This window comes from Nomascus leucogenys, chromosome 4 (genome assembly GCF_006542625.1).
Source record: "Nomascus leucogenys isolate Asia chromosome 4, Asia_NLE_v1, whole genome shotgun sequence".
NCBI classification, from domain to species: domain Eukaryota; kingdom Metazoa; phylum Chordata; class Mammalia; order Primates; family Hylobatidae; genus Nomascus; species Nomascus leucogenys.
The window spans coordinates 82,195,299-82,222,108 of NC_044384.1; the positions used below are offsets into that span (position 1 = coordinate 82,195,299).

The following is a 26,810-nucleotide window of genomic DNA, read 5'->3' on the forward strand; positions in this document are numbered from 1 at the left end:
GGCTAACACAGTGAAACCCCGTCTCTACTAAAAATACAAAAAAATTCGCCGGGTGTAGTGGCGGGCGCCTGCAGTCCCAGCTACTCCGGAGGCTGAGGCAGGAGAATGGCGTGAACCCGGGAGGCAGAGCTTGCTGAGAGCCGAGATCGCGCCACTGCACTCCAGCCTGGGCAACTGAGGGAGACTCCGTCTCAAAAACAAAAAAACAAAACAAAACAAAAGTGCTGTTAGCTACAAGCAGAAGCCTTTAGGTTGGGCACAGTGGCTGATGCCTGTAATCTCAGAACTTTAGGAGCCTGGGAGGTCAAGGTTGCAATGAGCCGGGATCATGCCACAGCACTCCCAGCACTCCAACCTGAGCAACAGAGGGAAACTATGTCTCCTCAAACCCCCACATCCCCCAAAAGTTTAGTTTGAGAAACAGCTATCTGACCTTATGGCTATTTCTATCCAAGAGGGACTCCATTGGCTCTGATCACCACTTACTAACTAGGTCTACTAAAATGTGATGATCTTGCTGGGCTCTCCTATGAAAACATCTAGCAACCCAAGGAAGGCTTGCACTTGCTCATTTTGCTGAATCAAGGATGCTCATGCTGGCCGGGCACAGTGGCTCATCCATGTAATCCCAGCACATTGGAAGGCCGAGGCAGGTGGATCACTTGAGGCCAGGAGTTCGAGACCAGCCTGGCCAACATGGTGAAACCCTATCTCTACTAAAGATACAAAAATCAGCCAGATGTGGTGGTAGGTGCCTGTAGTCCTAGCTACTCGGGAGGCTGAGGCAAGAGAATCGCTTGAACCTGGGAGGCAGAGGTTGCAGTGAGCCGAGATCATGCCATTGCACTCCAGCCTGGTGGGCAACAGTGAGACTCCATCTCAAAAAAAAAAAAAAAACCCAAAAAGGATGCTTATGCTGAAGCCAAATGAAAATGTTAAGGCCCATGGCCAGGCACGGTGGCTCATGCCTGTAATCCCAGCACTTTGGGAGGCCAAGGCGGGCAGATCACCTGAGGTCAGGAGTTCAAGATCAGCGTGGCTAATATGGCAAAACCCCATCTCTACTAAAAATACAAAAATTAAGCTGGCCATGGTGGCAGGTGCCTGTAATCCCAGCTATTAAGGAGGCTGAGGTGGGAGAACTGCCTGAGTCCAGGAGGTGGAGGTTGCAATGAGCCAGGATCACACACTGTACTCCAGCCTAGCGACACAGTGAGACTCTGTCTCAAAAAAAAAAAAAAAAAAAAAAAGACGCAGGGCGCAGTGGCTCACTCCTGTAATTCCAGCACTGTGGGAGGCCAAGGCAGGTGGATCACCTGAGGTCAGGAGTTCCAGACCAGCCTGGCCAACATGGTGAAACACCATCTCTAATAAAAATACAAAAATTAGCTGGGCATAGTGGCGCATGCCTGTAGTCCCAGCGACTCCGAAGGCTGAGGCACAAGAACTGCTTGAACCCAGGAGGCAGAGGCTGCAGTGGGCCCAGATCACGCCATTGCATTCCAGCCTGGGCAACAGAGTGAGACTCAGTCTCAAAAAAAAAAAAAGGAAAGTAAATGTAAGGTCTCTCTAGGCTTCTAGGGTCTGTGGCTCAGGCTAGAACTAGAATCCAGACTACCACCAGTTATTTATGGTTTATCCCTTTATTATTTCTCCTTTGATCAAAACGTGTCACAGCTGGGAACCAAGAGGAAGTAAAAAAAAATACCCACAAATATTCCCCCTGACTCCCCATTAGTCCTCCCCCAACCCCCCACCCAGGGCTTCCAGCCAACCCCGAGCACACATGATCATCTCCCCCCACCCTCAGGCTTCTCCTAGCAATAAATACAGGTGACCATGATTCAATGAAACCACAACTGATTTCTCCATCTTAAATGCCCCTCAAAGGAGACAAGAAGGGGGCAAAGCAAGTTTAATGCCCATCCCCTAAGAGGTGTGGAAACGTCTTTCTGCCAAGGGACAGAAGAGGTAGAACTGCCCCTCTCAGAACTGCAGCAGCTCTACAAGGAATCGGGGAGAGGAAAAGGATAGAATGAGAGGGAAAAGGATGTTCTTTAGCAACCTCACTCCTTTGATCCATTCATCCCGTCCCAGGTAAGGGGTGGTCCCAGTGTATCAGTGGGGCATAAAAAGGGGAGTAAAGCCTGGAGGAAGAAATGAAAGGAGGGAGAGCAATCTGGTGGGAGGGAAGGGGAAAAGAAGCCCTAACTCATTGCCCTCATCTTCTTCCAAGAAATGGCATCAACATACAAGAGGCATGAATGGATAGAGTCTGGGGGAGTTCAGGGCTCCTAAATAAGGGAAAGAGAAGGGGCGACAAGGGCCCTGTGGTTTCCTGGTGTTCCTAAGTGAATGTGCTCCAGTTAGAGCAACAGGATATTGGGGAAATGAAGGGAAAGAGTTGGTATCAACGGAGTGGGAGAGGTGAGGAGATCACAAGAGGAATTTGGAGCCCAGGGTCAGCCCTCTCATCCTGCCCAAATGTTGGCAGAATCTGGGTCTTAGACTAGCATAAGTGAAGTCTGGGGAGGGCCGAACTCCAAGGCAGAAGAAAGAATATCTCTCAGCACTACTGCTCCCCTTCCCTCCCCATAACCCAGAACATCCCTTGGGTTATCGCAGGTGAATACTCCAATCAGATGCCACATTGATGCCAGGCTTGCGCAGGACCAACACAGAGGTCTCAGGGTCATGCTGGAAGGACAGGCGGCTTTCTGGAGATCCTGGAGGAGGAATAAAAGAGTGCCATAGTCATACCAATGGGCTATAGCATAACAACTACGTTCCTACAGGCAAGGGCATCCCTAAACCTGCCCCAGCTTTCCCTCCTTCCCCCATCCTAGGGGCCAGATTGGTCACTCACCTTTTGTCTGGAGTACCACAGCTGCTGGCTTTCCAGCCCCTATTATCACCACTCGCTCAATCCAGATTGGTGTCTCAAAGTGTCCTTCAGGGTCTGCTGAGCTGGAGATGGCAAAAGCAGATGTCCATCAGGGGGAAAAATAACAGAACAGAAGGGAGGAGGAGACCCAAAGCAAGGTCAGGATGTGAGAAAAGAGCAGTGAACTGGGAGCCCCCGCAAGGATCAGGCCCCAGCAAAGGCAGCCAAGGAAGAGCGGGTGACCCATTACCTGGAGACAAGAGTGTTGCCAGAGAATGAGAATCGACGCAGCAGGAACTCTTGGCGAGTCTGATAGTTGAACGTGTGCCCATCATCCAGAAAGAGCTCTCCTTGAGCTGTACCCTGAGTAAGAAGTGGGATAGGTGAGCGCCTGAGCCCAAGAGGGAGTGAGGGGCACAACCCCAGGGAACTGAGTCCTAGGAAGGCAGGCAAATGGCTGAGGAGACTCGCTGCCCGTGCACTTACCTGAGGGCTAAGTGCAACAAAGAGAGTGATGGGGTCATCCTTCATACATTCTGAAGACCGCCGCACTCGCATCCATCGAGGCACGATTGACCCTCCACGCTGGAACACAGGGATCTAGGGCAAGAGCAATGCCAGGATGAAGTTGCCCCCTTGTCCAACCTTGGGCCCCACAGCATGTTTTGTTTACTCATGTATGCCCACGTAGGTACTGGACCCTAAGGCACACATTCTCTCCCCTTCTGGAAATTTATAGGGAGATGGAACTGGCAGCTGGATCAGGCTTACTCACACTGCTTAGAGTTACAGGCAGGTACAGGGTCTGGGGACCATGATGCTTCTGGTAGCTTTGAATGTCATACCACACCTGTGACAAAAGAGGTAAGATACCGGATCACTCAGTGCACAGGGGTCCCATCCTGTTTGCCTCCTTTGGCTTCCACCATCTTTCCCCACCATGCCCTTCCTTAACTCACCTCCCCTTGGCCAGGCAGATAGACCTGGACACCATGGGCTCCAGAGTCTGATACAGGGTGAACCAGCAACGCATCCCCTAAAATATGCCAGAATCAACTCTGAATAGGGGGATTAGTTCCCAGAACAGGGAACACCAAAATGCCTGCCCTCTGCACCACCAGCTTCACTAGTCCCTCCTTGGGCATCCGCAGTGCTGCTTGGCCCAATGCCAACCCACCACCAACTGTCCTCATTCCTCACCAAGCAAGTACTGATCATCTATATTGAAGGTAGTCACATCTTGAGGATACTGCACCCACAGGGGCCTAGGAAGGAAGAAAGACAATAAAGGAAAACTTTTCAATTTTGGCACAAGTCAGAGATGCTCCTCCAGGAACTGGCAATAAGAAAAGAACAGCACAGGCCAGGCATGGTGGCTCACGCCTGTAATCCCAACACTTTGGGAGGCCGAGGCGGGTGGATCACCTGAGGTCAGGAGTTCGAGATCAGCCTAGCCAACATGGTGAAACCCCGTCTCTACTAAAAATACAAAAATTAGCCGGGCATGGTGGCAGGCACCTGTAATCCCAGCTACTCAGGAGGCTGAGGCTGGAGAATCATTTGAACCCGGGAGGCGGGGTGCATTCAGTGAGCCGAGATCACACCATCGCACTCCAGCCTGGGGGACGAGAGTGAGACTTTGTCTCAAAAACACAGAAAAGAACAGCACAGGGGTTACCAGGAGTTTGCAGTCAGACAGTCGGGCTGGGGTTCAGGTCTCAGTTATACGATCCAATCTTAGTCATTTAACTTCCTAAGCCATCTCCCTGCTTCTTCTCTGCCCTCTACTGAAACCATGCTGCACAGCAGCCTGCCAGTAGCCTCCTTGCATGTTTCACAGCCCTGGCTTACAACCCTGGCTTGCAAGGCCCTCCAGGAGCAGATCACACTTTCTTCTTAATCTCATCTCCTAGCTCTCCTTCTGCTTCCTTACTCAAGACATACTGAGTTTTTTTCTATTCCTAGTACATAACAAACTAATTTCTCCTTTAGATTTTTTTTTTTTTTTTTTTTTTTTTTTTTTTTGAGACAGAGTCTCGCTCTGTCGCCCAGGCTGGAGTGCAGTGGCACCATCTCAGCTCACTGCAAGCTCCGCCTCCCGGGTTCACGCCATTCTCCTGCCTCAGCCTCTCCGAGTAGCTGGGACTACAGGCGCCCGCCACCACACCCGGCTAATTTTTTTGTATTTTTAGTAGAGACGGGGTTTCACCATGGTCTCGATCTCCTGACCTCATGATCCGCCCGCCTCGGCCTCCCAAAGTGCTGGGATTACAAGCGTGAGCCACCGCGCCCGGCTTCTCCTTTAGAATTTTTGTACTTGCAACTCCCTCTGCTTGGAAGATTCTTCCTATGTAACATGGTCTGTCCCATTCATTCAGGCCTCATCTCACACAGCCTTCTCAAAAAGTTTTGTTTTTTTTTTTTCATTTTGTTGAGACGGAGTCTCCCTCTTCACCCAGGCTGGAGTGCAGTAGAGCAATCTCGGCTCACTGCAATCTCTACCTCCTGGGTTCAAGTGATTCTCGTGCCTGAGCCTCCCGAGTAGCTGGGATTACAGGCGCCACGACGCCCAGCTAATTTTTGTATTTTTAGTAGAGACGGGGTTTTGCCATATTGGCCAGGCTGGTCTCAAACTCCTGACCTCAGGTGATCTGCCCACCTCGGCCTCCCAAAGTGCTGGGATTACAGGTGTGAGCCACTGTGCCAGGCCTCAAAAAGGGTTTTTATGACCACCTAATCCCATTACCCTGTTGTATTTTTCTGAAAGAGCTTATGACTGCTGGCAATTTTCTTTAAATGTTTACTATTATTCGTCTCCATTAAGCTCCCCTTCACGCTTGACCTTAATGATTTTCCATCCTTTACAAGGCTGTGGTGGGTGAAGAAAGAGACCCAGAGATGAAGCCCAGTCCCTAATGCCCCCAGCCACCTCAGCCCACTCTTCACAGCCCAAGTGAATGCCTCACCTCATGACAGGAATGCCTTCCCGATGGGCCTGATATAAGAGAGTGTACCAGAAGGGCAGCAAAGAATATCGCTGGCCCAAGGCATCTCGGATTATATCATTGTGCTGAGATGGTAACAGCCATGGCTCTCGCCGCCCAGTGTCCAAGTGGGCATGTGCCCGGAAGAATGGCTGGTAAGCACCCATCTGGTACCAGCGCACAAGCAGCTCTGGCTCTGGGTTTTTGAAGAAGCCACCCACATCCGCTAGTAGAGGGGAGAGAGGAAGCAGGTTGGAAAAGAGGATGAAAGAGAGATACTGCTTGAGAAACTTCCCAAGGCCCTAACTTGGACTCTCAACTCTCTTTGCTTACAACACCTTGGTCCTGTGCCCTCTACTTTGCCCCATTCCCACCAAACCAAGACCCCAAATTCCTCCCTGTCTTACCCCCACAGAAGGAAAGTCCCACCAGCCCCAAGCTGAGACACATAGGAATAGAGATCTTCAAATGGTCCCACTCGGCAGTGTTGTCCCCTGTCCACACGGCTCCTGAGGAAGACAAGAAGTGGGGAGTTTGCACATGGTAAAGGGGTTCAGCTTTTTACATGGCTGACCTCCCACATCTGCTCTGGGTCCCCAGAACCCTGCTGAAGATGCAGTTCACAAGAACATTTGAACAAGGAGTGGACCTCCCTCGCCCTGACTTCCTTCAAAGCGCATAGCTGAGAGGAAGCAGATGCAGTGTGCAGCTCCCATTCCTCAGAGAGGCAGGTCCAGGTCCATGGCTCCTGAGATCTGGCCTTCACACCCTTCAGCCACAGCTCCATTCTCTAAACCTTACCAAAGCGCTGGGAGCCAGCGAAGAAGGCCCTGGCCAGGACAAAGGGGCGTTCCATGCCCCCAGAGCGCTGTCTCAGCCCATCAGCAGTCGCCATGTGCTGGGTGAGGAGAGAAGAAAAGAGGGGTAGTGAGGAGCAAAAGCCAGCTGTCATCTGGTGCAAGTTCCCTAGGCCTCAGTCTCTGGGCTGTTTTCCCTCTTTTCACCAACTCTCTTCTCTCAGCCCCTTACCACATAAAGGCCATAGATGTTATGCACATCCCGGTGCTCCCAGCCCCCATAATGCTGGGCATCCTTGAGCATGGTGACCTCAGGACCATTGAACACAGATGGTTCGTTCATGTCATTCCAGACAAAGAGGTTGGGAGCTGAGCCCTGGGAACGTGGGCAGAAAATGGGGACAGAAGGACAGAGGGGAGGAAGAAGACAAACAGTGTCAGAGAAGAGAGCTCCCAGGAATCTAAAAAGATGCATTTTTCAGGGCCCTCCCCGGATCATCAAGGCCCCCTGATATGTTGCAGGCAATCAACCATAGAAGGGTTGGCAAGCGGAGAGAGATTCAGGGAGGCAGGTGGGACAGACAGACGCAGGTCATGGGGAGAGGTCTTCCCTACCTCATAATTGTCATAGCTGAACATGTTAGCCCACCAGGCCCTCATCGTGGGATTAGTGAAGTCAGGGTAACCAGCTGAGCCTGGGAGAAGTTAAGGGTGGCTCTCAATCCCCTAGGGGGCAAAAGAGCCACCATTCTACCTCCCTGGCCAATCACCTCTCCCTCAATTCTGGGTCTGCCTACCTGGCCAGCACCAGCCCTCATAGTCAGAGCCATCCCGGGTTTTAACATACAGCCCCAGGTTCCGCAGTTCCTCGTGAACTCGGTAGCCGGAGTCCACCTTGATGTGGGGGTCTACGATGGCCACCAGCTGGGGGCAAGGAACAGGGGTGCTCAGGTCTCTTTAGGGCTAAAGTATGTTTCAGCCCTACCCTGAGAAGACCAAGCGTGACTGCAACCCCTTACCTTCCGCCTCTTAGAAGCCAAGCGCTCAAGCATGGTGCGGGGCTGAGGGAAGCGACTGGGGTCCCAGGTGAAATACCGCTTGCCATCAGCATGTTCAATGTCCAGCCAGATGACATCACAGGGCAGGTTGTGATCATCGAAGCCCTGATCCACTTCTAGCACATCAGCCTCGTCCCGGTAGTTCCAACGGCTCTGGTGGTAGCCGAGGGAGAAGAGTGGGGGCAACGCCTGGGTTCCTGCAGGTTCATCGAGGGATGGGGGTCACAACGAGGATCAGGCCCAACACCCAGAAACTGAGGGAGACTTGTGAACTAGAGACAGGCTGAGGGGTACAGACCTAGAAAACAAGCTGGGGCACAGGATCTCTGAAAACACATAGAATCACTCCTGATAAGAAAAGAGCAGAAGAATGAGGCTGTCAGGGAAAACCATGTACCTGTGAGACTAGCATATTGCCGGAAAACATCAGAGATGGAGGGCCCAAGCAGCAGGAAGACATCAATGATGCCAGTCTCTGACATCCAGCGAACATCTGTCTGTGGGGTCTCCCCAGAGCCCTGCAGGTAGTCCATCATCTTCCCAAACAGGGTCTGTATAGGGGACCACAGAGGGGTCAGACACCCCCTGCCCTCCCATTTCCCAACCCCAAGACAAAAAGCAGCAATTTTCTCCCAGAGTCCACACAGAACTGGCTCTTGTAAGTTGCTTTCAGTAAGACTAAATGGGGCCTCCTCAGTGAGGCTTTCCTGGACCACACTATCTAAAGCAGTACAGCCCCCACCCCTACTCCACCAGTTTGGGGTGGTTAAGTGCTAACAAAGACTCTTTCATGTCTTTCACTTAATCACCCCAAACTCATCTTGCACTTTTTTTTTTTTTTTTTTTTTCTAAACAGAGTCTCACTCTTTTGCCAGGATGGAGTGCAATGGTGTGATCTTAGCTCACTGCAATCTCCACCTCCCCAGTTCAAGCAATTCTCCTGCCTCAGCCTCCCGAATAGCTGAGACTACAGGCGCACACCACCACGCCCAGCTAATTTTTGTATTTTTAGTAGAAACGGGGTTTCACCATGTTGGTCAGGATGGTCTCCATCTCTTGACCTTGTGATCTGTCCACCTCGCCCTCCCAAAGTGCTGGGATTATAGGTGGGAGCCACTGCACCCGGCATCATCTTATTATTATTATTATTTTTTTTTTTTTGAGACTGAGTCTCACTCTGTCACCCAGGCTGGAGTGCAGTGGCACTATCGCAGCTCACTGCAACCTCTGCCTCCTGGGTTCACGCCATTCTCCTGCCTCAGCCTCCCAAGTAGCTGGGACTACAGGCACCCGCCACCATGCCCGGCTAATTTTTTTTTTGTATTTTTAGTAGAAACGGGGTTTCACCATGTTAGCCAGGATGGTCTCAATCTTCTGACCTCGTGATCCGCTCGCCTTGGCCTCTCAAAGTGCTGGGATTACAGGCGTGAGCCACTGCGCCCGGCCTATTTTTATTTTTCAAACGTTTTTATAGAGCTGGGGTCTCGCCATGTTGCCCAGGCTGGTCTCAAACTCCTGGCCTCAAGCGATCCTCTTGCCTCAGCCTCCCCAAGTGCTGGGATTACAGGCGTGAGCCATTATGCCCGGCCCCATCTTGCCTCCTTTGTTATGTGTTTAATGTGTCTTCCTCCCTGTGAGTCAGAACCTTTGTTTTTTTTTTTTCTGAGACAAAGTCTCACTCTGTCACCCAGGCTGGAGTGCAGTGGTGAAATCTCTGCTCACCACAACCTCCGCCTACCAGATTCATGCAATTATCCTGCCTTAGCCTCCCAAATAGCTGGGATTAAAGGAGTCCGCCACCACACCCGGCTAATTTTTGTTTTACTAGTAGAGATGAGGTTTCACCATGTTGGCCAGGCTGGTCTCCAACTTCTGACCTCTGGTGATCCGCCCACCTCAGCCTCCCAAAGTGCTGGGATTACAGGCATGAGCCACCACACCCAGCCCAGAACCTTTTCAACCTCAGTTAACACTATATTCCCAGCACCCAGAAGAGTACCTAGCACATAACACACTGATAATAAGTGCATTCCGTCAGTCCAGAATAGGCAATGTCTTCCCTAAGAATATGAGTGAGCGTGTGTCACCTGGGAGTGATTAGGGAACTCAAATGCTGCCCACCAGGCCCACGGCCCCTTCTCTCACCCAGTTCCCAAATAGCTAATACCCCTAGTATACCTATGTCTCAAGGCCTGGAAGCTTCACTCCCTCCTTTTTCCCCGTGCCTATGCTCTCACCTTCCCGGCAGTGTTGGAAGATATATCAACCCAGGTCTCTGCAGCATTGAGCCAGAAGATGCCCAAGTCACGATGAGGGTTGTGTGCCAGGAGCACAGGCACAGACCCATACAAGGCCATGGGGTTGTACAGCTCATACTGGAACACATCCAAATTGTAGAGGCGATATGGCTCCCCACCCCTGCAGGCAAACAGACAGACTTGGGCTGCTAACTGGCCCCAGGCTACGTTATATGCTAACTCCACTCCACAGACACAGGTGAGAGACAAGCAATGGCTCCTCTTGTCCTTTCTCAAAAAATTTTCTATCACTAAAGGTGATTCTGGACACAAGAAGTAACCCATGCTTGTCTGGAGTATCCAATATGCACACCCATCTCCCTAAAGGCCTGACTCCTTCCTGCCCACCTCCATCTTCCTGATGTCACCATAGGACTCACTCAGTGACCTTCAGCCTCAGATTGTCTGCATGCTCAGGGATCCCATAGACATGCTCCATGCCTGGCAGAGAGAAGTCCAAACCCACAGACATGGGGCCTGGAAGAAAAACAAACAAGCTTCAGAGCTTCTGCTTGGAAAGGAGCCCTGCACCCCAGCCCAAGGAACCCGAGCCCCTCACCATACGGCTTGCTGTCAGAGTGAGTTTTGAATGTCTCCTCCCAGGCTCCTGGCTCATCTTTCTCTGCCTTCCCCTGAGTCTCCTCTGGCTGTTAAGAAAAAAAGAGGACCACTTTCCAATCATACCAGTTCTCTCTTTCCCCGCTCCCATCAACTAAATCCCATCCCTGATGGTGAGACTAAGTTCAAGTTTCTCATGGGCCTATCCCCTCCAGCCTCCCAGCCAGCCCTATCCTCCAACCAACCACCCGCTCCAACTTGCCTTGTCGCCATCCCTGGGTGTTTCCTCAGGCTGGGCCCCATCGCCCTCAGCTGGGTCTTTTGATCCTTGCCTGGAAGGTAGGAGAGCTGTCTGCTCCAATCCAGAGGGGGCAGGGACGAGGGGCTAGTGGAAGGAGGGGTTGGGGAATAGAGAGCCAAGGGTCCAAAGGAACGAAGGCATTGGAGGAAGGGACTAAATGTTAAAGCTTGGAGAGGGAACCCACAATGAGAAGATAAGCTGGCAAAGGATGGGGAGAGAAATGAGAAAGGAAAATGAGGAATAAGTGCCACCAGGAGGCACAGGCCTGAACACCAGCCTCTGTCAACATCCCAGAAGAGAAAGGCAGGATGATTCAGGGACCTGGGTTATGAATGCCAATCCTGGCTCTGTTGCCTCTACTGAGAGATTCTGGCCCCAAGTGCCCTCCCTGGGCCTCAGCCGCCTGTCCTGACACAATGGCTTTGCAAAGGCATGTGAGTCATACTGTACCAAGCCTCTACAGACATACATAGGGACTTCAAGAGGTTCTGCCAAAAAATGCTTTTAAGGGCAAGTAGCTCTGCCCAGAACCTCAGGTGCCCCTCAGCTGAGAGTCAGGAACCCCAGCAATAGGCAGCATCTCTCCCTACAATAAGCTCCCTACATTCCTGAAGGACCTGACTTTCAGTATTTCACCTTCCTTCTTCTGGGGGCTCCCAGCCAGGATAACAGGTAACGGGACCAGATATCACACGGAGGGGAAAGTGGGGTGAGTGAAAGGCTGGAAGCACCTTCTGGGGCACCTCCCCCTGAAGGCTAGAGTGAGGAATGGGTAAGGGCAGAGGAACAGATACAGTACCAGTGGCCATGGATTTACCTAGAGAAAAGGTTCTTGATCTTATCCCATATGCTACCAAGCGTGAGACTAACTTTATCCGAGAAACTGGGGCAGCAGGAGATGGGTAGGGAAGGGGAAAAAGGCACAAAACCAACACAAAAACAGAAACATAAAAGTGAGTTTCAGTCGACAAACTTCCAGAGATGGGGGGAAAAAGAAACCAAAAAAAATAAATTAAAAAAAATGAAGAAAATAAATCTGAGAAATGTGATGTGAGAAGGGGAAGAAGGAGACACAGACCCAGGCAGGCCTCCCAGAGATGCCCAGGGTACAGCTCAGGGACAAAAGTGACTGCCTCCTGGTCTGTACAGGAAATGGAAAAAACTGCACCCAGGTCTGGTTCCTACCCTCCTTGACAGAGAGCATCTCCCAGCCCCCAGGCCCTACCTGGCTGTCCCACCACCCTGTCTCCTCCCAGTGCCAGACCTCAAAACACCCCTACGCTCTTTCATACTAGGTTCCCTGCAGTCCCAACCCCTGTACTCACGAGACCCTAGGGGCCCTCTGGTGCTCAAACTCCAAGAGTCCTCGGGCATTGACACTAAGCAGAAGACTTCGGTCCTCTAGTAAGTCAAGGCGGAATGGCTGTGCTGTCAAGATGATCTTGTAGGGTCCCTCAGCCATGGTTAACTCCACACTGTTGTCATCACGACCAGAGACAGAAAGCCTGGGAAACATATCAAAAGAAACATAAGGAAGTACAAAGGGCCAAGAGGAGTAACGACACTTTAGAAGACGGGGGAAATCTACCTGTTAAGAAATAGGCAGTGTGGTAACAGAGCAGGGATAGACAAGTTAATCAACAGAACCAAATAAAGGGCCCAGAAACAAACCCAAGCATATTTATTACTTTTTTTTTTTTTTTTGAGACGGAGTTTCGCTCTTATTGCCCAGGCTGGAGTGCAATGGTGCAATCTCGGCTCACCGCAACCTCCGTCTCCCAGGTTCAAGCAATTCTCCTGCCTCAGCCTCCCAAGTAGCTGGGATTACAGGCATGCACCACCACACCCGGCTAATTTTGTATTTTTAGTAGAGACGGGGTTTCTCCATGTTGAAGCTGGTCTCGAACTCCTGACCTCAGGTGATCCACCCGCCTCGGCCTCCCAAAGTGCTGGGATTACAGGCGTGAGCCACTGTGTCTGGCCACTTATTACTTTTTTTTTCTTTTTTTTTTTTTTTTTTTTGAGACGGAGTCTCGCTCTGTCACCCAGGCTGGAGTGCAGTGGCGCAAATCTCGGCTCACTGCAAGCTCCACCTCCCGGATTCATGCCATTCTCCTACCTCAGCCTCTCCGAGTAGCTGGGACTACAGGCGCCCGCCACCACGCCCGGCTAATTTTTTGTATTTTTAGTAGAGACGGGGTTTCACCATGGTCTTGATCTCCTGACCTCAGGTGATCCACCCGCCTCGGCCTCCCAAAGTGCTGGGATTACAAGCATGAGCCACCGTGCCCGGCCCACTTATTACTTTTTTAAATGTACTAAATACTAAGAGGTGGCATAGCAGATGAGGGAGGAAAGGAAAACTATTCAAAAATGGAATTGTAAAAACATTTTCCATATAGGAAAAAAATGATTTTCCAAATATGAAGAAAAATGATGCATTTCTTTTTTTTTTTTGAGATGGAGTCTCGCTCTGTTGCCAGGCTGGAGCACAGTGGCACAACCTTCGCTCACTGCAACCTCCACCTTCCAGGTTCAAGTGATTCTCCTGACTCAGCCTCCCAAGTAACTGAGATTACAGGCAGGTGCCACCACACCCAGCTAATTTTTTTTTGTATTTTTGAGAGAGATGGGATTTCGCCATGTTGGCCAGGCTAATCTCAAACTCCTGACTTCAAGTGATCCACTTACCTCGGCCTCCCAAAAGGGCTGAGATTACAGGCATGAGCTACCACGCCCAACCCCTTGATATCATATATCTATCTAATACCAGATACAACTATTAACTGCAGAAAGATTATGACTTAAAAATTTTTTTTTCTTGAGATACTCTCACTCTATCACCCAGACTGGAGTGAAGTGGCACAATCTCGGCTCATTGCAACCTCTGCCTTGCAGGTTCAAGTGATTCTTGTGCATCAGCCACCCGAGTAGCTGGAATTACAGGCGCCCACCACCACACCCGGCTAAGTTTTTTTTTTTTGAGACGTAGTCTCGCTCTGTCACCCAGGATGGAGTGCAGTGGCACAATCTCGGCTCACTGCAAGCTCCGCCTCCCGGGTTCACACCATTCTCCTGCCTGAGCCTCCCAAGTAGCTGGGACTACAGGCACCCGCCACCACGCCTGGCTAATTTTTTGTATTTTTAGTAGAGACGGGGTTTCACTGTGGTCTCGATCTCCTGACCTCATGATCCGCCCACCTCGGCCTCCCAAACTGCTAGGATTACAAGCGTGAGCCACCACGCCCAGCCCTGGCTAAGTTTTGTATTTTCATAGAGATGGGGTTTCACCATGTTGACCAGGCTGGTCTTGAACTCCTGACCTCAAGTGATCTGTCCACCTCGGCCTCTCGACGTGCTGGGATTACAGGCGTGAGCCATCACACCCAGCCTGCTTAAAATTTAAAAGTAAAAGCTTTAGGATGGGCTCGGTGGCTCATGATTGTAATCCCAGCACTTTGGGAGGCCAAGGCAGGTGGATCGCTTGAGCCCTGGTGTTCAAGACCAGACAGGGCAACATGGCGAAACCCCATCTCTACAAAAAATACAAAAATTAGCCAGTCTCATAACCCGATCTCAAAATAAGTAAATAAATGAAAGCAAAAGTGTTAGAAGAAAATTTAAAAATACATTTTTGGCCAGGCATGGTGGCTCATTCCTGTAATCTCAGCACTTCGGGAGGCCGACGCAGGTGGATCATGAGGTCAGGAGTTCGAGACCAGCCTGGTCAACATAGTGAAACCCTGTCTCTACTAAAAATACACAAAGTAGCTGGGTATAGTGGCGCAGGCCTGTAGTCCCAGCTACTCGGGCATAGTGGCGCAGGCCTGTAGTCCCAGCTACTCGGGCATAGTGGCTCACGCCTGTAGTCCCAGCTACTCAGGAGGCTGACGCTGAAGAAAGAATCGCTTCAACACAGGAGGCGGAGGTTGTGGTGAGCCAAGATCGCACTACTGCACTCGCCTGAGCAACACAGCAAGACTGTCTCAAAAGATACATATATATATATATATATATTTTTTTTTTTTTCTGACCTTGAGGTAGAGAACACAACAAAGAAAAGGCTAACAACAGAAGGTAAAAGACTGATACATCTAACTACATTAAAATTAGGAATTTCTGTTTATCAAAAGTACCTTTAGGATCATCAAGAAAAAGGAAAAGTCTAAGAAATTTTATCAGTCTAGAGGGGTCTAAGGAAACATGACAACTAAATGTAATAGGGTATCCTGGAGGAAATCCTGGAACAGAAAAAGAACATACACAAAAACTAAAGAAACCTCAAGTATGAACTTTAGTAACTAATGTATCACTATCAATTCACTAGGTATCACAAATGAACCATAGTCACATTAATAGGGAAGGCCGGCCGGGCACGGTGACTCAAGCCTGTAATCCCAGCACTTTGGGAGGCTGAGACGGGTGGATCACGAGGTCAGGAGATCGAGACCATCCTGGCTAATACAGTGAAACCCAGTCTCTACTAAGAATACAAAATTAGCCAGGGGTGGTGGCACACACCTGTAGTCCCAGCTACTCAGGAGGCCGAGGCAGGAGAATTGCCTGAACCCAGTAGGCAGAGGCTGCAGTGAACCGAGATTGTGCCACGGCACTCCAGCCCAGGCAACAGAGTGAGACTCCATCTTAAAAAAAAAAAAAAAAAAAAAAAAAACAGGGAAAACTAGGTGCAGATAAGCACGAACTCTCATCCTTGCATCTTTCCTATAAATCTAAAACTAAAATGAAAACTAGCTGGGCGCAATGGCTCACGCCTGTAATCCCAGCACTTTGGAAGGCCAAGGTGGGTGGATTAACGAGGTCAGGAGTTCGAGACCATCCTGGCCAATACGGTGAAACCCCATCTCTACTAAAATTACAAAAATTAGCTGGGCATGGTGGTGTGTGCCTGTAATCCCAACTACTGGGGCACCTGAGCCAGGAGAATGGCTTGAACCAAGGAGGCGGAGGTTGCAGTGAGCCAAGATCATGCCACCGTATTCCAGCCTGGGTGACAGAGCAAGACTCCGTCTCAAAAAAACAAGAAAACTGTATTTTTTTTTTTTTTTTTTGAAAGAGACGGGGTCTCACTTTGTTGCCCAGGTTGGCCTCAAACTCTTGGGCTGAAGAGATCCTCCTGCCTCAGCCCCCTGAGTAGCTCAGGCTACAGGCATGTACCACCATGTGCAGCAAAAGTATGTGTGTGTGGTTTTGTTTTTGTTTTTTCAGACAGGGTCTGGGTCTGTTACCCAGGCTGGAGTACAGTGGCAAGATCTTGGCTCACTACAACCTCTGCCTCCCAGGCTCAAGCAATCCTCCCTCCTCAGCCTTCTGAGTAGCTGGGACCACAGGCACGTGCCACCACACCTGACTAATTTTTGTACTTTTAGGAGAGACAGGCTTTTGCAAAGTTGCCCAGGCTGGTCTCAAGCTCCTGGGCTCAAGCAATCTGCCCACCTCGGACTCCCAAAGTGCTGGGATCACAGGCATGAGCCACTGTGCCCTGCGCCCTTGTGTTTTCTTTTAAAGACACCTTGGCCAGCACGATGGTTCACACCTGCGATCCCAGCACTTTGGGAGGCTGAGGCAGGCAGATCACCTGAGGTCAGGAGTTTGAGACCAGCCTGGCTAACACTGTGAAACCATTTCTACTAAAAATAGAAAAATCAGCCAGGCGTGGTGGCATGGCGCCTGTAATCCCAGCTACTCAGGAGGCTGAGGCAGGAGAATCACTTGAACCCAGGAGGTGGGGGTTGCAGTGAGCCGAGATCACGCCACTACACTCCAGCCTGGGTGACAGATCGAGACTCCGTCTCAAAATAAAATTTTAAAAAAGTAAATAAAAGAAACTAGGAAAGACAACCAAGCCAAGACCACCGTGAGATGTCATTTTATACACAAATCATTGACAAAACTTAAGTCCAACAGTATCAAGTGTTGGAAAGGATGGAGATCAATGACGACTTTTTTTGTTTTTGAGGCTGAGTCTCCCTCTGTTACCCAGGCTGGAGTGCAGAGGCGCAATCTCAGCTCACTGCAACCTCCACCTCCCAGGTCCTGGTTCAAGCAATTCTCCTGCCTCAGCCTCCCAAGTAGCTGGGATTACACGCACGTGCCACCATGCCCAGCTAACTTCTTTTTTTTTTTTTTTTGAGACGGAGTCTCGCTCTGTCGCCCAGGCTGGAATGCAGTGGTGCGATCTCAGCTCACTGCAAGCTCCGCCTCCCAGGTTCACGCCATTCTCCTGCCTCAGCCTCCCAAATAGTTGGGACTACAGGCGCCTGCCACCATGTCCAGCTAATTTTTTTGTATTTTTAGTAGAGATGGGGTTTCACCATGTTTGCCAGGATGGTCTTCATCTCCTGACCTTGTGATCCATCCGCCTCGGCCTCCCAAAGTGCTGGGATTACAGGTGTGAGCCACCGTGCCCGGCCTAATTTTTGTATTTTTAGTAGAGATGGGGTTTCACCATGTTGGCCAGACTGGTCTTGAACTCCTGACCTCGTGATCCACCCACCTCAGCCTCCCAAAGTGCTAGGATTACGGGCATGAGCCGCTGGCTCTCATAAGAAGGCCTGGCTTCAATGAGGCCTTCTTATAAATCATTGGTGAAGTGTAAATTGGTAAACCACTTTGGCTTTATCTTGGGAAGTTGATCATCTCCATATTCTACAATCCTGCAATTCCTCTCCTAGTTATATACCAAAGAGAAACTCCTGAGCAAGCATAACAGGAGACATGTACAAGAAGGTTCATAGCAACACTTTGGCCCAGCAAAACACTGGAAACAATCCCAAGGCTTATCAACCTAGAAATGGATTAATCAGTTGGGGTATATTCATACAACATAATAATATGCAGCAGTAAAAATGAATGAACTAGAGCTATATGAAATGGAATTAATTAAAGTTATGTGAAAAACGGAAACCCAGCCAGGCGCGGTGGCTCACGCCTATAATCCCAGCACTTTGGGAGGCCGAGGCGGGCGGATCACGAGGTCAGGAGATAGAGACCATCCTGGCTAATGCAGATCGCGCCATTGCACTCCAGCCTGGGCAACAGCGAGACTCCATCTCAAAAAAAAAAAAAAAAAAAAAAGGAAAAGAAAAAAGAAAAACGGAAACCCCAGAAGACCACATGCACTAAGATACTTCCTCTGTAAAGCTCAAAAACAAAAAATATATATAATTTATTGCTTAGGCACACAGACATATGTGTGCATATGTATACACACATAATACAACTGTAAAAACAAAAAAAAGGCAAAGGAATGATAAGCTTCAGAATAACGACTACCTACACCTGGAGCAGTCAAGGGTACAGGACAGTGCGATACGGTTGGGCTGAGTGGACAGTTTACAGGGTGGAGTATTTGAGACGAAGTCTCACTCTGTCGCCCAGGCTTTAGTGCAGTGACACAATCTCGGCTCACTGCAACCTCTGCCTCCTGGGTTCAAGCAATTGTCCTGCCTCAGCCTCCTGAGTAGCTGGGATTACAGGTGCACAACACCACACCTGGCTAATTTTTGTATTTTTAGTAGAGATGGGGTTTCACCATGTTGGCCAAACTGGTCTCCAACTCCTGTCCTCGTGATCTGACCACCTCGACCTCCCAAAGTGCTGGGATTACAGGCATGAGCCACTATGCCCGGCCACTATGTTATTTTCTAAATTATGTATTTAAGAGAAAGTCATGGATGGATGCATGGAACACTGATGACAGGGTATCATGACACAAGAATCTGAGTAATCCTATTCCAAATATCTAAGGAAAAGGAAAGGAGGAAGAAAGGAAGGAAGGAAGCAAACAAGCAAGCAGGTAGACATTGTATTCCTGGAGGACTAGATCTGTAAATAAGCAGGGCCTTGTTTATTTCTACTTATACAACCAGCATCCAGCCCAGGCCTGTCAGGGAGGAAAAAGCAATACTTGTTTGCTGAATGAATGAATGAGGATAAAGGGATAAAGAGAAAAGTAAAACAGAAAAAGAGGTGGGGAAAGGTTGAGGAGTATGGCAAGGTGCTATGCTAGTTATCTACTACCTTATTTTGGGAAAGAATGTCAGCAACCAAAAAAAGGTTCATCAGGAAGGAGAAAGGGGCCACAGAAATGGATGTTTCTCAGGAAAAATTTACCGAGCTACTGGCGGATCAGCCACCAAAACATCTGGCACACGGTATCGGGGTCGCCGAGGCTCCAGCTCATCAATCCTGAACCGAGTCATGTTCTTTTGAAGCCCCTGAAGCTCTAACACCAGCAACACCTGCGGGGACAGAGGTTTGGATCTGGAGAAAGGAAATGGGTTACACCATGGAATGCTCTTTGAACCCATTCTCTCCTAAGGGGTTTCTTCCTTTGAGCCCTTTGCCTAAAGGCCAAGATCACATTTCTTCATAAAGTAAAAGTCCAAAGATTAGGCTGGGACAAGATGTTGGCCACAATTTCCCCCTTCCCAAATTACCCCACAGCCATTGCCCCCACCCCCATCAGACTCTTCCTTGTCTCTCCTGACCTTGGTGACCTCATGGATCAGATGGACCGTGAGGGAATCAGGACCAAGCTGTAGAGAGTCCAGCAAGGCTCGGTATGGAGAGAGGCCTGGCCGTATGCTTCTCTGTCGCCTGCCAAGTGAAGGGTTGAGAAGTAAGATAAAGGGCCACCTGCAATGTCCCTAGGTCCCTCTATCACCTGCAGTGTCCTTAGGCACTCCATCTGCCACAGACACCTCCCACATTACCCTACATTCCATCCCTCTCTCCCAGAAATATCATACTTGCAGAAAGAACTCTCTTCACAGGTCTTAAAGTTGCTTCTATCCACAGCAAGGGTAATCCCCAGGCAGACCCCTAAAAAAGCCAGTACCAAAGATGCCCAAGACCTATGGAGAAAAGGACAAAGACGGAGCAATCAGCATGGTGGTCAGAAGGGACCCCCCTTCAAAAGGAAAAGCTTCTTCCTGTCACAGCACTAGAAGATAGTTGAGGAAAGAGGGGAGAAAGATGGAGTCACATCAAATACAAAAGAAGGCAGAGTGGACACAGGGTTAAGGATCAGGCCTGAGAAATTGGCTCACTCACACCTTCCCTTTGAAAGGCAGAGTAGGCTGGGTGCGGTGGCTCACGCCTGTAATCCCAGCACTTTGGGAGGCTGCAGTGGGCGGATCACCAGGAAGGAGATTAAGACCATCCTGGCTAACACCGTGAAACCCCATCTCTACTAAAAATACAAAAAAAAATAGCTGGGTGTGGTGGCGGCCACCTGTAGTCCCAGCTACTTGGGAGGCTGAGGCAGGAGAATGGTGTGAACCTGGGAGGCGGAGCTTGCAGTGAGCCAAGATCAGGCCACTGCACTCCAGCCTGGGCGACAGAGCTAGACAAAAAAAAGAAAAAAAGTCGGGCATGGTGGCTCACGCCTGTAATCCCAGCACTTTGGGAGGCCGAAGCGGGCAGATCACGAGGTCAGGAGATCGAGACCATCCTAGCTAACATGGTGAAACCCTGTCTCTACTAAAAATACAAAAAATTAGCTGGGCGTGATGGGAGGCGCCTGTAGTCCCAGCTACTTGGGAGGCTGGAGCTGGAGAATGGCGTGAATCCGGGAGGCGGAGCTTGCAGTGAGTCGAGATCGCGCCACTGCACTCCAGCCTGGGTGACAGAGTGAGACTCCATCTCCAAAAAAAAAAAAAAAGAAAGGCAGAGTAGACAGAGGATCTTTCGCCTTCAGAGGCCCTGGTGTTGACTCTGGTGACATCAGCCTCTCAGAGGAAAGGAGCAGTAACAGCCAGTCTCGGAGGAAACAGGAAACCGTAGTACCATACGCGTGGAACAGAGAAACAAAGCAAGCCACACCTTTCTATCGGCAAGGCATTGGGTGGAAGCAAAGTTAAAGAGCTAAAGATGAGGGCTGGGTACGGTGGCTCACTTCACGTGTGTAATCCCTCCACTTTGGGAGGCTGAGGTGGGTGGATCACTTGAGGTCAGGAGTTCAAGACCAGCCTGGCCAACATGATGAAACCCCATCTCTACTTAAAATACAAAAATTAGCTGGGCATGGCGTTGAGCATCTGTAGTCACAGCTACTTAGGAGGCTGAGGCATGAGAATTGCTTGAACCTGGGAGGCAGAGGTTGCAGTGAGCCAAGATTGTGCCACTGCACTCCAGCCTAGGTGATGGAGCAAAACTCCACCTCAGAAAAAAAAAAAAAAGATGTACCCTCAGCTAGCCTGCTGATTACAGTTCCTAGGGTCCTAACATCCCTAGCACCCTAGGCAGCCTGTTTCTCTGATTTCCACTCCTGTATCTTCAAAACACCACCATCACTACCCAAAGCTGAAAAAAAATAACAATAGCTAAAAGGTTCTGAGCCCTAATGTACCCCTAGGGGCCTGGGTAATCACTTTATATTACTAGTTTTTAATTCTGCCTGCAGTTTTTGTTTTTTGCTTTTTTGTTTGAGACAGTCTCACCCCATCACCCAGGCTAGAGTGCCGTGGCATGATCTCAGCTCACCGTAACCTCCGCCTCCCAGGTTCAAGCAATTCCCGTGCCTCAACCTCCTAAGTAACTGAATTACAGGAGTACGCCACCATGCCCAGCTAATTTTTGTATTTTTAGTAGAGACGGAGTTTCACCATGTTGGCCAGGCTGGTCTTGAATTCCTGACCTCAAGTGATCCACTTGCCTCGCCCTCCCAAGTAGCTGGGACTACAGGTGCTCGCCACAGCACCCAGCTAATTTTTTTTAAAGTTGTGTTTTTGTTTTTTTTTTTTCCTGGCCAGGCGCAGTGGCTCACACCTGTAATCCCAGCACTTTGGGAGGCCGGGGTGGGCAGATCACAAGCTCAGGAGTTCGAGACCAGCCTGGCCAATATGGTGAAACCCCATCTCTACTAAAAATACAAAAATTAGGCAGGCGTGGTGGCAGGGGCCTGTAATCCCAGCTATTCGGGAGGCTGAGGCAGGAGAACTGCTTGAACCAGGAGGCGGAGGTTACAGTGAGCAGATCACGCCATTGCACTCCAGCCTGGGCAACAGAGAGCGACTCCGACTCAAAAAAAATAAATAAAAATTTTTTTGGTAGCAACATGGCCTCACTTTGTTGCCCAGGCTGGTCTTAAACTCCTGGGCTCAAGCAGTCCTCCCATCTTGGCCTCCCAAAGTGTTGGGATTATAGTGTGAGCCACTGTGCCCAGCCTGCCTACAGTTTTTAACAGTATCAGTGACCTGGTCTCACTTCTAAAGATTTTAACTTAATCAGAGAGGAGTCTGGGCATCAGACTTTTTTTTCTTTTTTTTTTTTTTGAGATGGAGACTCGCTCTGTCACCCAGGTTGGAGTGCAGTGACGTGATCTCAGCTCACTGCAACCTCTGCCCCCTGGGTTCAAGCGATTCTCCTGCCTCAGCCTCCCGAGTAGCTGGGATTACAGGTGCCCACCACCATGCCTGGCTAATTTTTTGTATTTTTAGTAGAGACGGGGTTTCATCACGTTGGCCAGGCTCGTATCGAACTCCTGACCTAGATCCGCCCGCCTCAGTCTCCCACAGTGCTGGGATTACAGGCATTGAGTCATCGCGCCCCGCTGGCTAGTTTTTTTAAAGCTCCCTGAACAACTCTAATGAGCAACCTGGGTTCACAACCACTTCTTTACATGCATACTTCTTTTTCCTTTCTTCCATTGTTTTCTTGGTGAATATAGGGTTGGGGTTCATTTCCGGATGGGAAAATTAAAGCATAAAAGGTTGAATAGTTCACCCAAGATTAAATAGCTGGTAAGGATGAAACGAACTGAACTCAGTTGTGCTTGACTCTGGGGCCCATGTGCTTTACCATGATGCACAATACAGCACACTAATCACTAGCAGCATGAAACGGGCCTGTCTCACTGAGGACCATCATCCCAAGGTTATCACGAATTGTCAATTTCCCAATGTGCTATGAAATGACAGAGACTAACAGGCTTATTTAAATAAGTTAGTTTGAAGAATATATTCATCCAGGATTCATCCTTAGGATTCTGAGTAAATCCTAAACAGAGATTCTCAAATTTTAATGTCTGTTAAGAATCGGCCAGGCACGATAGCTCACACCTATAATCTCGGCACTTTGGGAGGCCCAGGTGGGCAGATCACGAGATCAGGAGTTTGAGACCAGCCTGGCCAACATGGCAAAACTCCATCTCTACTAAAAATACAAAAATTAGGCCAGGCGTGGTGGCTCACACCTGTAATCCCAGCACTTTGTGAGGCTGAGGCGGGTGGATCACCTGAGGTCAGGAGTTTGAGACCAGGCTGGCCAACATGATGAAACCCCGTCTCTACTAAAAATACAAAAAAAAAAAAAAAAATTAACAGGGCATGGTGGCACACGCCTGCAGTCCCAGCTACTCAGGAGGCTGAGGCAGGAGAATTGCTTGAACCTAGGAGGCAGAGGTTGCAGTGAGCCAAGGTTGTGCCACTGCATTCCAGCCTGGGCGACACAGCGAGACACCACCTCGAAAAAAATATATATATACAAAAATTAGCCAGGAATAGTGGCACATGCCTATAATCCCAGCTACTGGGGAGGCTGAGGAATTAGAATGGTTTGAGCCCGGGAGTCAGAGGTTGCAGTGAGCCGAGATCGCACCACTGCACTCTGGCCTGGGTGACAAAGTGTGACTCTGTCTCAAAAACAAGAAAAAAAAGTTGCCCAGGCTTGTCTTGAACTTCTAGGCTAAAGAAATCTTTCCACCTTGGCCTTCCAAAATGCTGGAATCACAGGCGTGAGCCACTGCACCCAGCCTGGACACCGCATTTTATTTTTTTTTTTTTTTGAACCTGAGTTTCGCTCTTGTTGCCCATGCTGGAGTGCAATGGCACGATCTCAGCTCACCGCAAACTCTGCCTCGCGGGTTCAAGAGATTCTCCTGCCTCTGGCTCCCAAGTAGCTGGGATTACAGGCGCATGCCACCACACTCGGCTAATTTTGTATTTTTAGTAGAGACGGGGTTTCTCTGCGTTGGTCAGGCTGGTCTCGAACTCCCAACGTCAGGTGATCCACCAGCCTCGGCCTCCCAAAGTGCTGGGACTACAGGTGTGAGCCATCCTGCCCGGCTGACACCACATTTTAAACATGCTCTCCCAGTGACACTGATATGGGCAGAATAGGAGCATACTCTGAGAAAATGTTTCAAACTGGTGGTGGGAGGGTTCTTCTAAGCAATAAAGTTTTACAACCAGCCAGGCACGGTGGCTCACGTCTATAATCCTAGCACTTTGGGAGGTCAAAAAGGGAAGATCGGGCAACATAGCAAGACCTCGTCTCTACTTTAAAAAAGAGTAGGCCGGGCGCGGTGGCTCACGCTTGTAATCCCAGCACTTTGGGAGGCCGAGGCGGGCGGATCACGAGGTCAGGAGATCGAGACCATGGTGAAACCCTGTCTCTACTAAAAATATAAAAAAATCAGCCGGGCGTGGTGGCGGGCGCCTGTAGTCCCAGCTACTCGGAGAGGCTGAGGCAGGAGAATGGCGTGAACCCGGGAGGCGGAGCTTGCAGTGAGCCGAGATCGCGCCACTGCACTCCAGCCTGGGCGGCAGAGCGAGACTCCGCCTCAAAAAAAAAAAAACAAACAAACAAAAAAAAAAAGAGTAGCGAGGCATGGTGGCAGGTGCCTGTAGTCCCAGCTAATCAGGAGGCTGAAGCCGGAGGACTGCCTGAACCCAGGAGTTTGAGGCTGCATAAGCTATGATTGCACCGCTGCTCTCCAGCCTGGGCCACAGCACAAGACTCTGTCTCAAAAAAATAAATTAATTAAGACTGGTCAATGTGGTCCCTACTAAAAATACAAAAATTAGCTGGGCGCGGTGGCACACGTCTGTAATCCCAGGACTCGGGTGGATGAGGCAGGAGAATCGCTTGAACTCGGGAGGTGGAAGCTGGAGTAAGCCCAGATTGCACCCCTGCACTCCCTCCTAGGCAACAGAGTGAGACCCTGTCTCAATAAGTAAACAAAAAATAAATAAAATTTGACAACCTATAACAAGGTAACTAAAGACAGGGTCTATTATACGCATTGTATCTAGTTATCTAGCATTAGCTTCAGCATCTGCTTGAAAGCTAAAAGAAGATTACCAGAAATGAGATCACAGAGTGTACTGTGATCTCATCACAGGACTCTCCTCGAGCTCCAGAGGAATGTACGAAACAACTGTTCCACAGCAAGCCAGACAGAAAAATGAAGAAAATACTAGGCACTGTGGTTTAATAGGCCAAGCAGAAGTATTAGCAAAGCAAGCAGAATAAATGCTACCAGAAAACTCTATAGCAAGACATGCGGCACAGGTCCTGCAGTGAGTGACCTGAGTGACTGCAACAGGTACTCTTGGCCACTGACCCACGTCCACCTGCCAAAAGCAGCAGTAAATAGAAGTACAGTGAGTTGAGGCCGGGCGCGGTGGCTCACGCCTGTAATCCCAGCACTTTGGGAGGCCGAGGCGGGTGGATCACGAGGTCAAGAGATCGAGACCATCCTGGCCAACATAGTGAAACCCCGTGTCTTCTAAAAATACAAAAAAAATAGCCGGGGATGGTGGCGGGCGCCTGTAGTCCCAGCTACTCAGGAGGCTGAGGCAGGAGAATGGCGTGAACCCAGGAGGCGGAGCTTGCAGTGAGCCGAGATCAGGCCACTGCACCCCAGCCTGGGCAACAGAGCGAGGCTCTGTCTCAAAAAAAAAAAAAAAAATGAAGTACAGTGAGTTAAATACCTTCTGGGGCCCTATTTGCACAGTCTGTAAAACTGGTTCGGAAAGATGCCAATGGAGATAGGATTCTTAAAGCATCTTTCAGATATGACCTGTTGGAGGGTCCTAAGGAATTCACGGATGCCTTGACCATCCCAAGAGTGGTGTTCATAGGCCAAAGTCAGGAATAAGCTGCAGGGCAAGTTGCACCCATTTATTGTTTCAGATCACAGGTTCCCAGAGAACTGAGTTTATGATCCACGCTTTCTTCATCGCTTCAGAGAGTACACGCCTACCCCACCCCAGTATATCCGTTAGGTCCTAGTAAACATTTGTGGCACTGGTGTTACGTTTCCAATCTTTTTTTTCCCCCAGTAATATAAACCCGAGAGCGTGGACCAAGCCATTCGATTACATGTTGTGTTTGAGCAACACCATCCACGCCGTGAGCTTACTGGACCCTGGGCCGTGCCCAGCGACCGTGGACACTGAACTAAGCCAGAGCTGGTGCTCACGTGAAGACAAGGGCAGAGAAAGATTCGGAGCTCTAGGGAGTAGAGCCAGAAGGGTAGTACAGGCTTAACTGCTGGCCCGGTGCTTCCAGCTCAGCCGAGGGGCCGCAGGGCCGCAGGCTGCATTCCCCGAGGCCAGGCCGCATCTTTTCCCCCGCCCCGACGACCCCGCGCACTAGAGGAAGGGGGCGGCGACGTTGACCGCCGCAAGCAGCCGAAGGAGGGCGGCGGCTGAGAGCGGCCAAGACCAAGAAAGACGCACAGCTGCGGCTTTACTAAGCCGCCGGGCGGGAGCCCGGAGCCCCAGAGGCAAGGCCCCCAGCGTCGCTCGGATCTACCACGGGGAGACCGGAGGCGTCTGAGGCCGCCTCCAGAAGAACAAAGGTTCCTCACGAGGCCAGGGGTGGCAGAGTGTCAAGAGACACACAGGAAGGAGTGGAATGGGACTTGGGGGATCTAGGGGCGTCCCAGGCGCGCCCCCAGATTCCGGGCTCCTCACCGCCTCCTACGCGCCGCTACTGCCGCTACCGCCGCCATCTTGTGCCGAGTTTGCTCTTTGACCCCAAACCTCCCGTCCCACCGCGCGCGCTCAGCCACGTATCCTAGTTCCCGCCCCTTCCGGCCTTATGATTGGTTCGGCCTGAGCGCCGCCGGGCAGCTGTCTCATTGGTAGAGTGCACACTCCAAATTATCGCAGGGGCGGGG

The 26,810-nt window shown here is 50.2% G+C and overlaps 1 protein-coding gene across 4 annotated transcripts; it reads right to left on the minus strand.

Annotated features, from left to right (window-relative positions):
• Positions 1–1,627: 1,627 nt before the first annotated feature.
• Positions 1,628–26,769, minus strand: GANAB (glucosidase II alpha subunit). Of its 4 annotated transcripts, XM_003274082.2 has the most exons (25): positions 26,605–26,769; positions 19,651–19,755; positions 19,390–19,498; positions 19,013–19,140; positions 12,205–12,384; positions 11,697–11,762; positions 10,841–10,910; positions 10,580–10,667; positions 10,401–10,497; positions 9,961–10,141; positions 8,121–8,274; positions 7,685–7,920; positions 7,463–7,589; positions 7,281–7,360; positions 6,898–7,041; positions 6,670–6,766; positions 6,276–6,377; positions 5,851–6,094; positions 4,085–4,149; positions 3,844–3,920; positions 3,660–3,734; positions 3,371–3,484; positions 3,135–3,247; positions 2,867–2,967; positions 1,628–2,726 (listed from the first exon to the last, which is right to left on the minus strand). In XM_003274082.2, exons 1-25 carry the CDS (start codon positions 26,640–26,642, stop codon positions 2,617–2,619), a joined length of 2,901 nt encoding a protein of 966 aa, XP_003274130.2. In that variant the 5' UTR covers positions 26,643–26,769; the 3' UTR covers positions 1,628–2,616. The 4 variants fall into 4 exon arrangements, 3 of the variants coding, with proteins under 3 accessions (XP_003274130.2, XP_003274129.2, XP_030666833.1); XM_003274081.2 differs by lacking the exon at positions 11,697–11,762; XM_030810973.1 differs by lacking the exon at positions 11,697–11,762 and having other exon boundaries at positions 10,841–10,963; positions 26,605–26,656.
• Between the last annotated feature and the right edge of the window lie 41 nt (positions 26,770–26,810).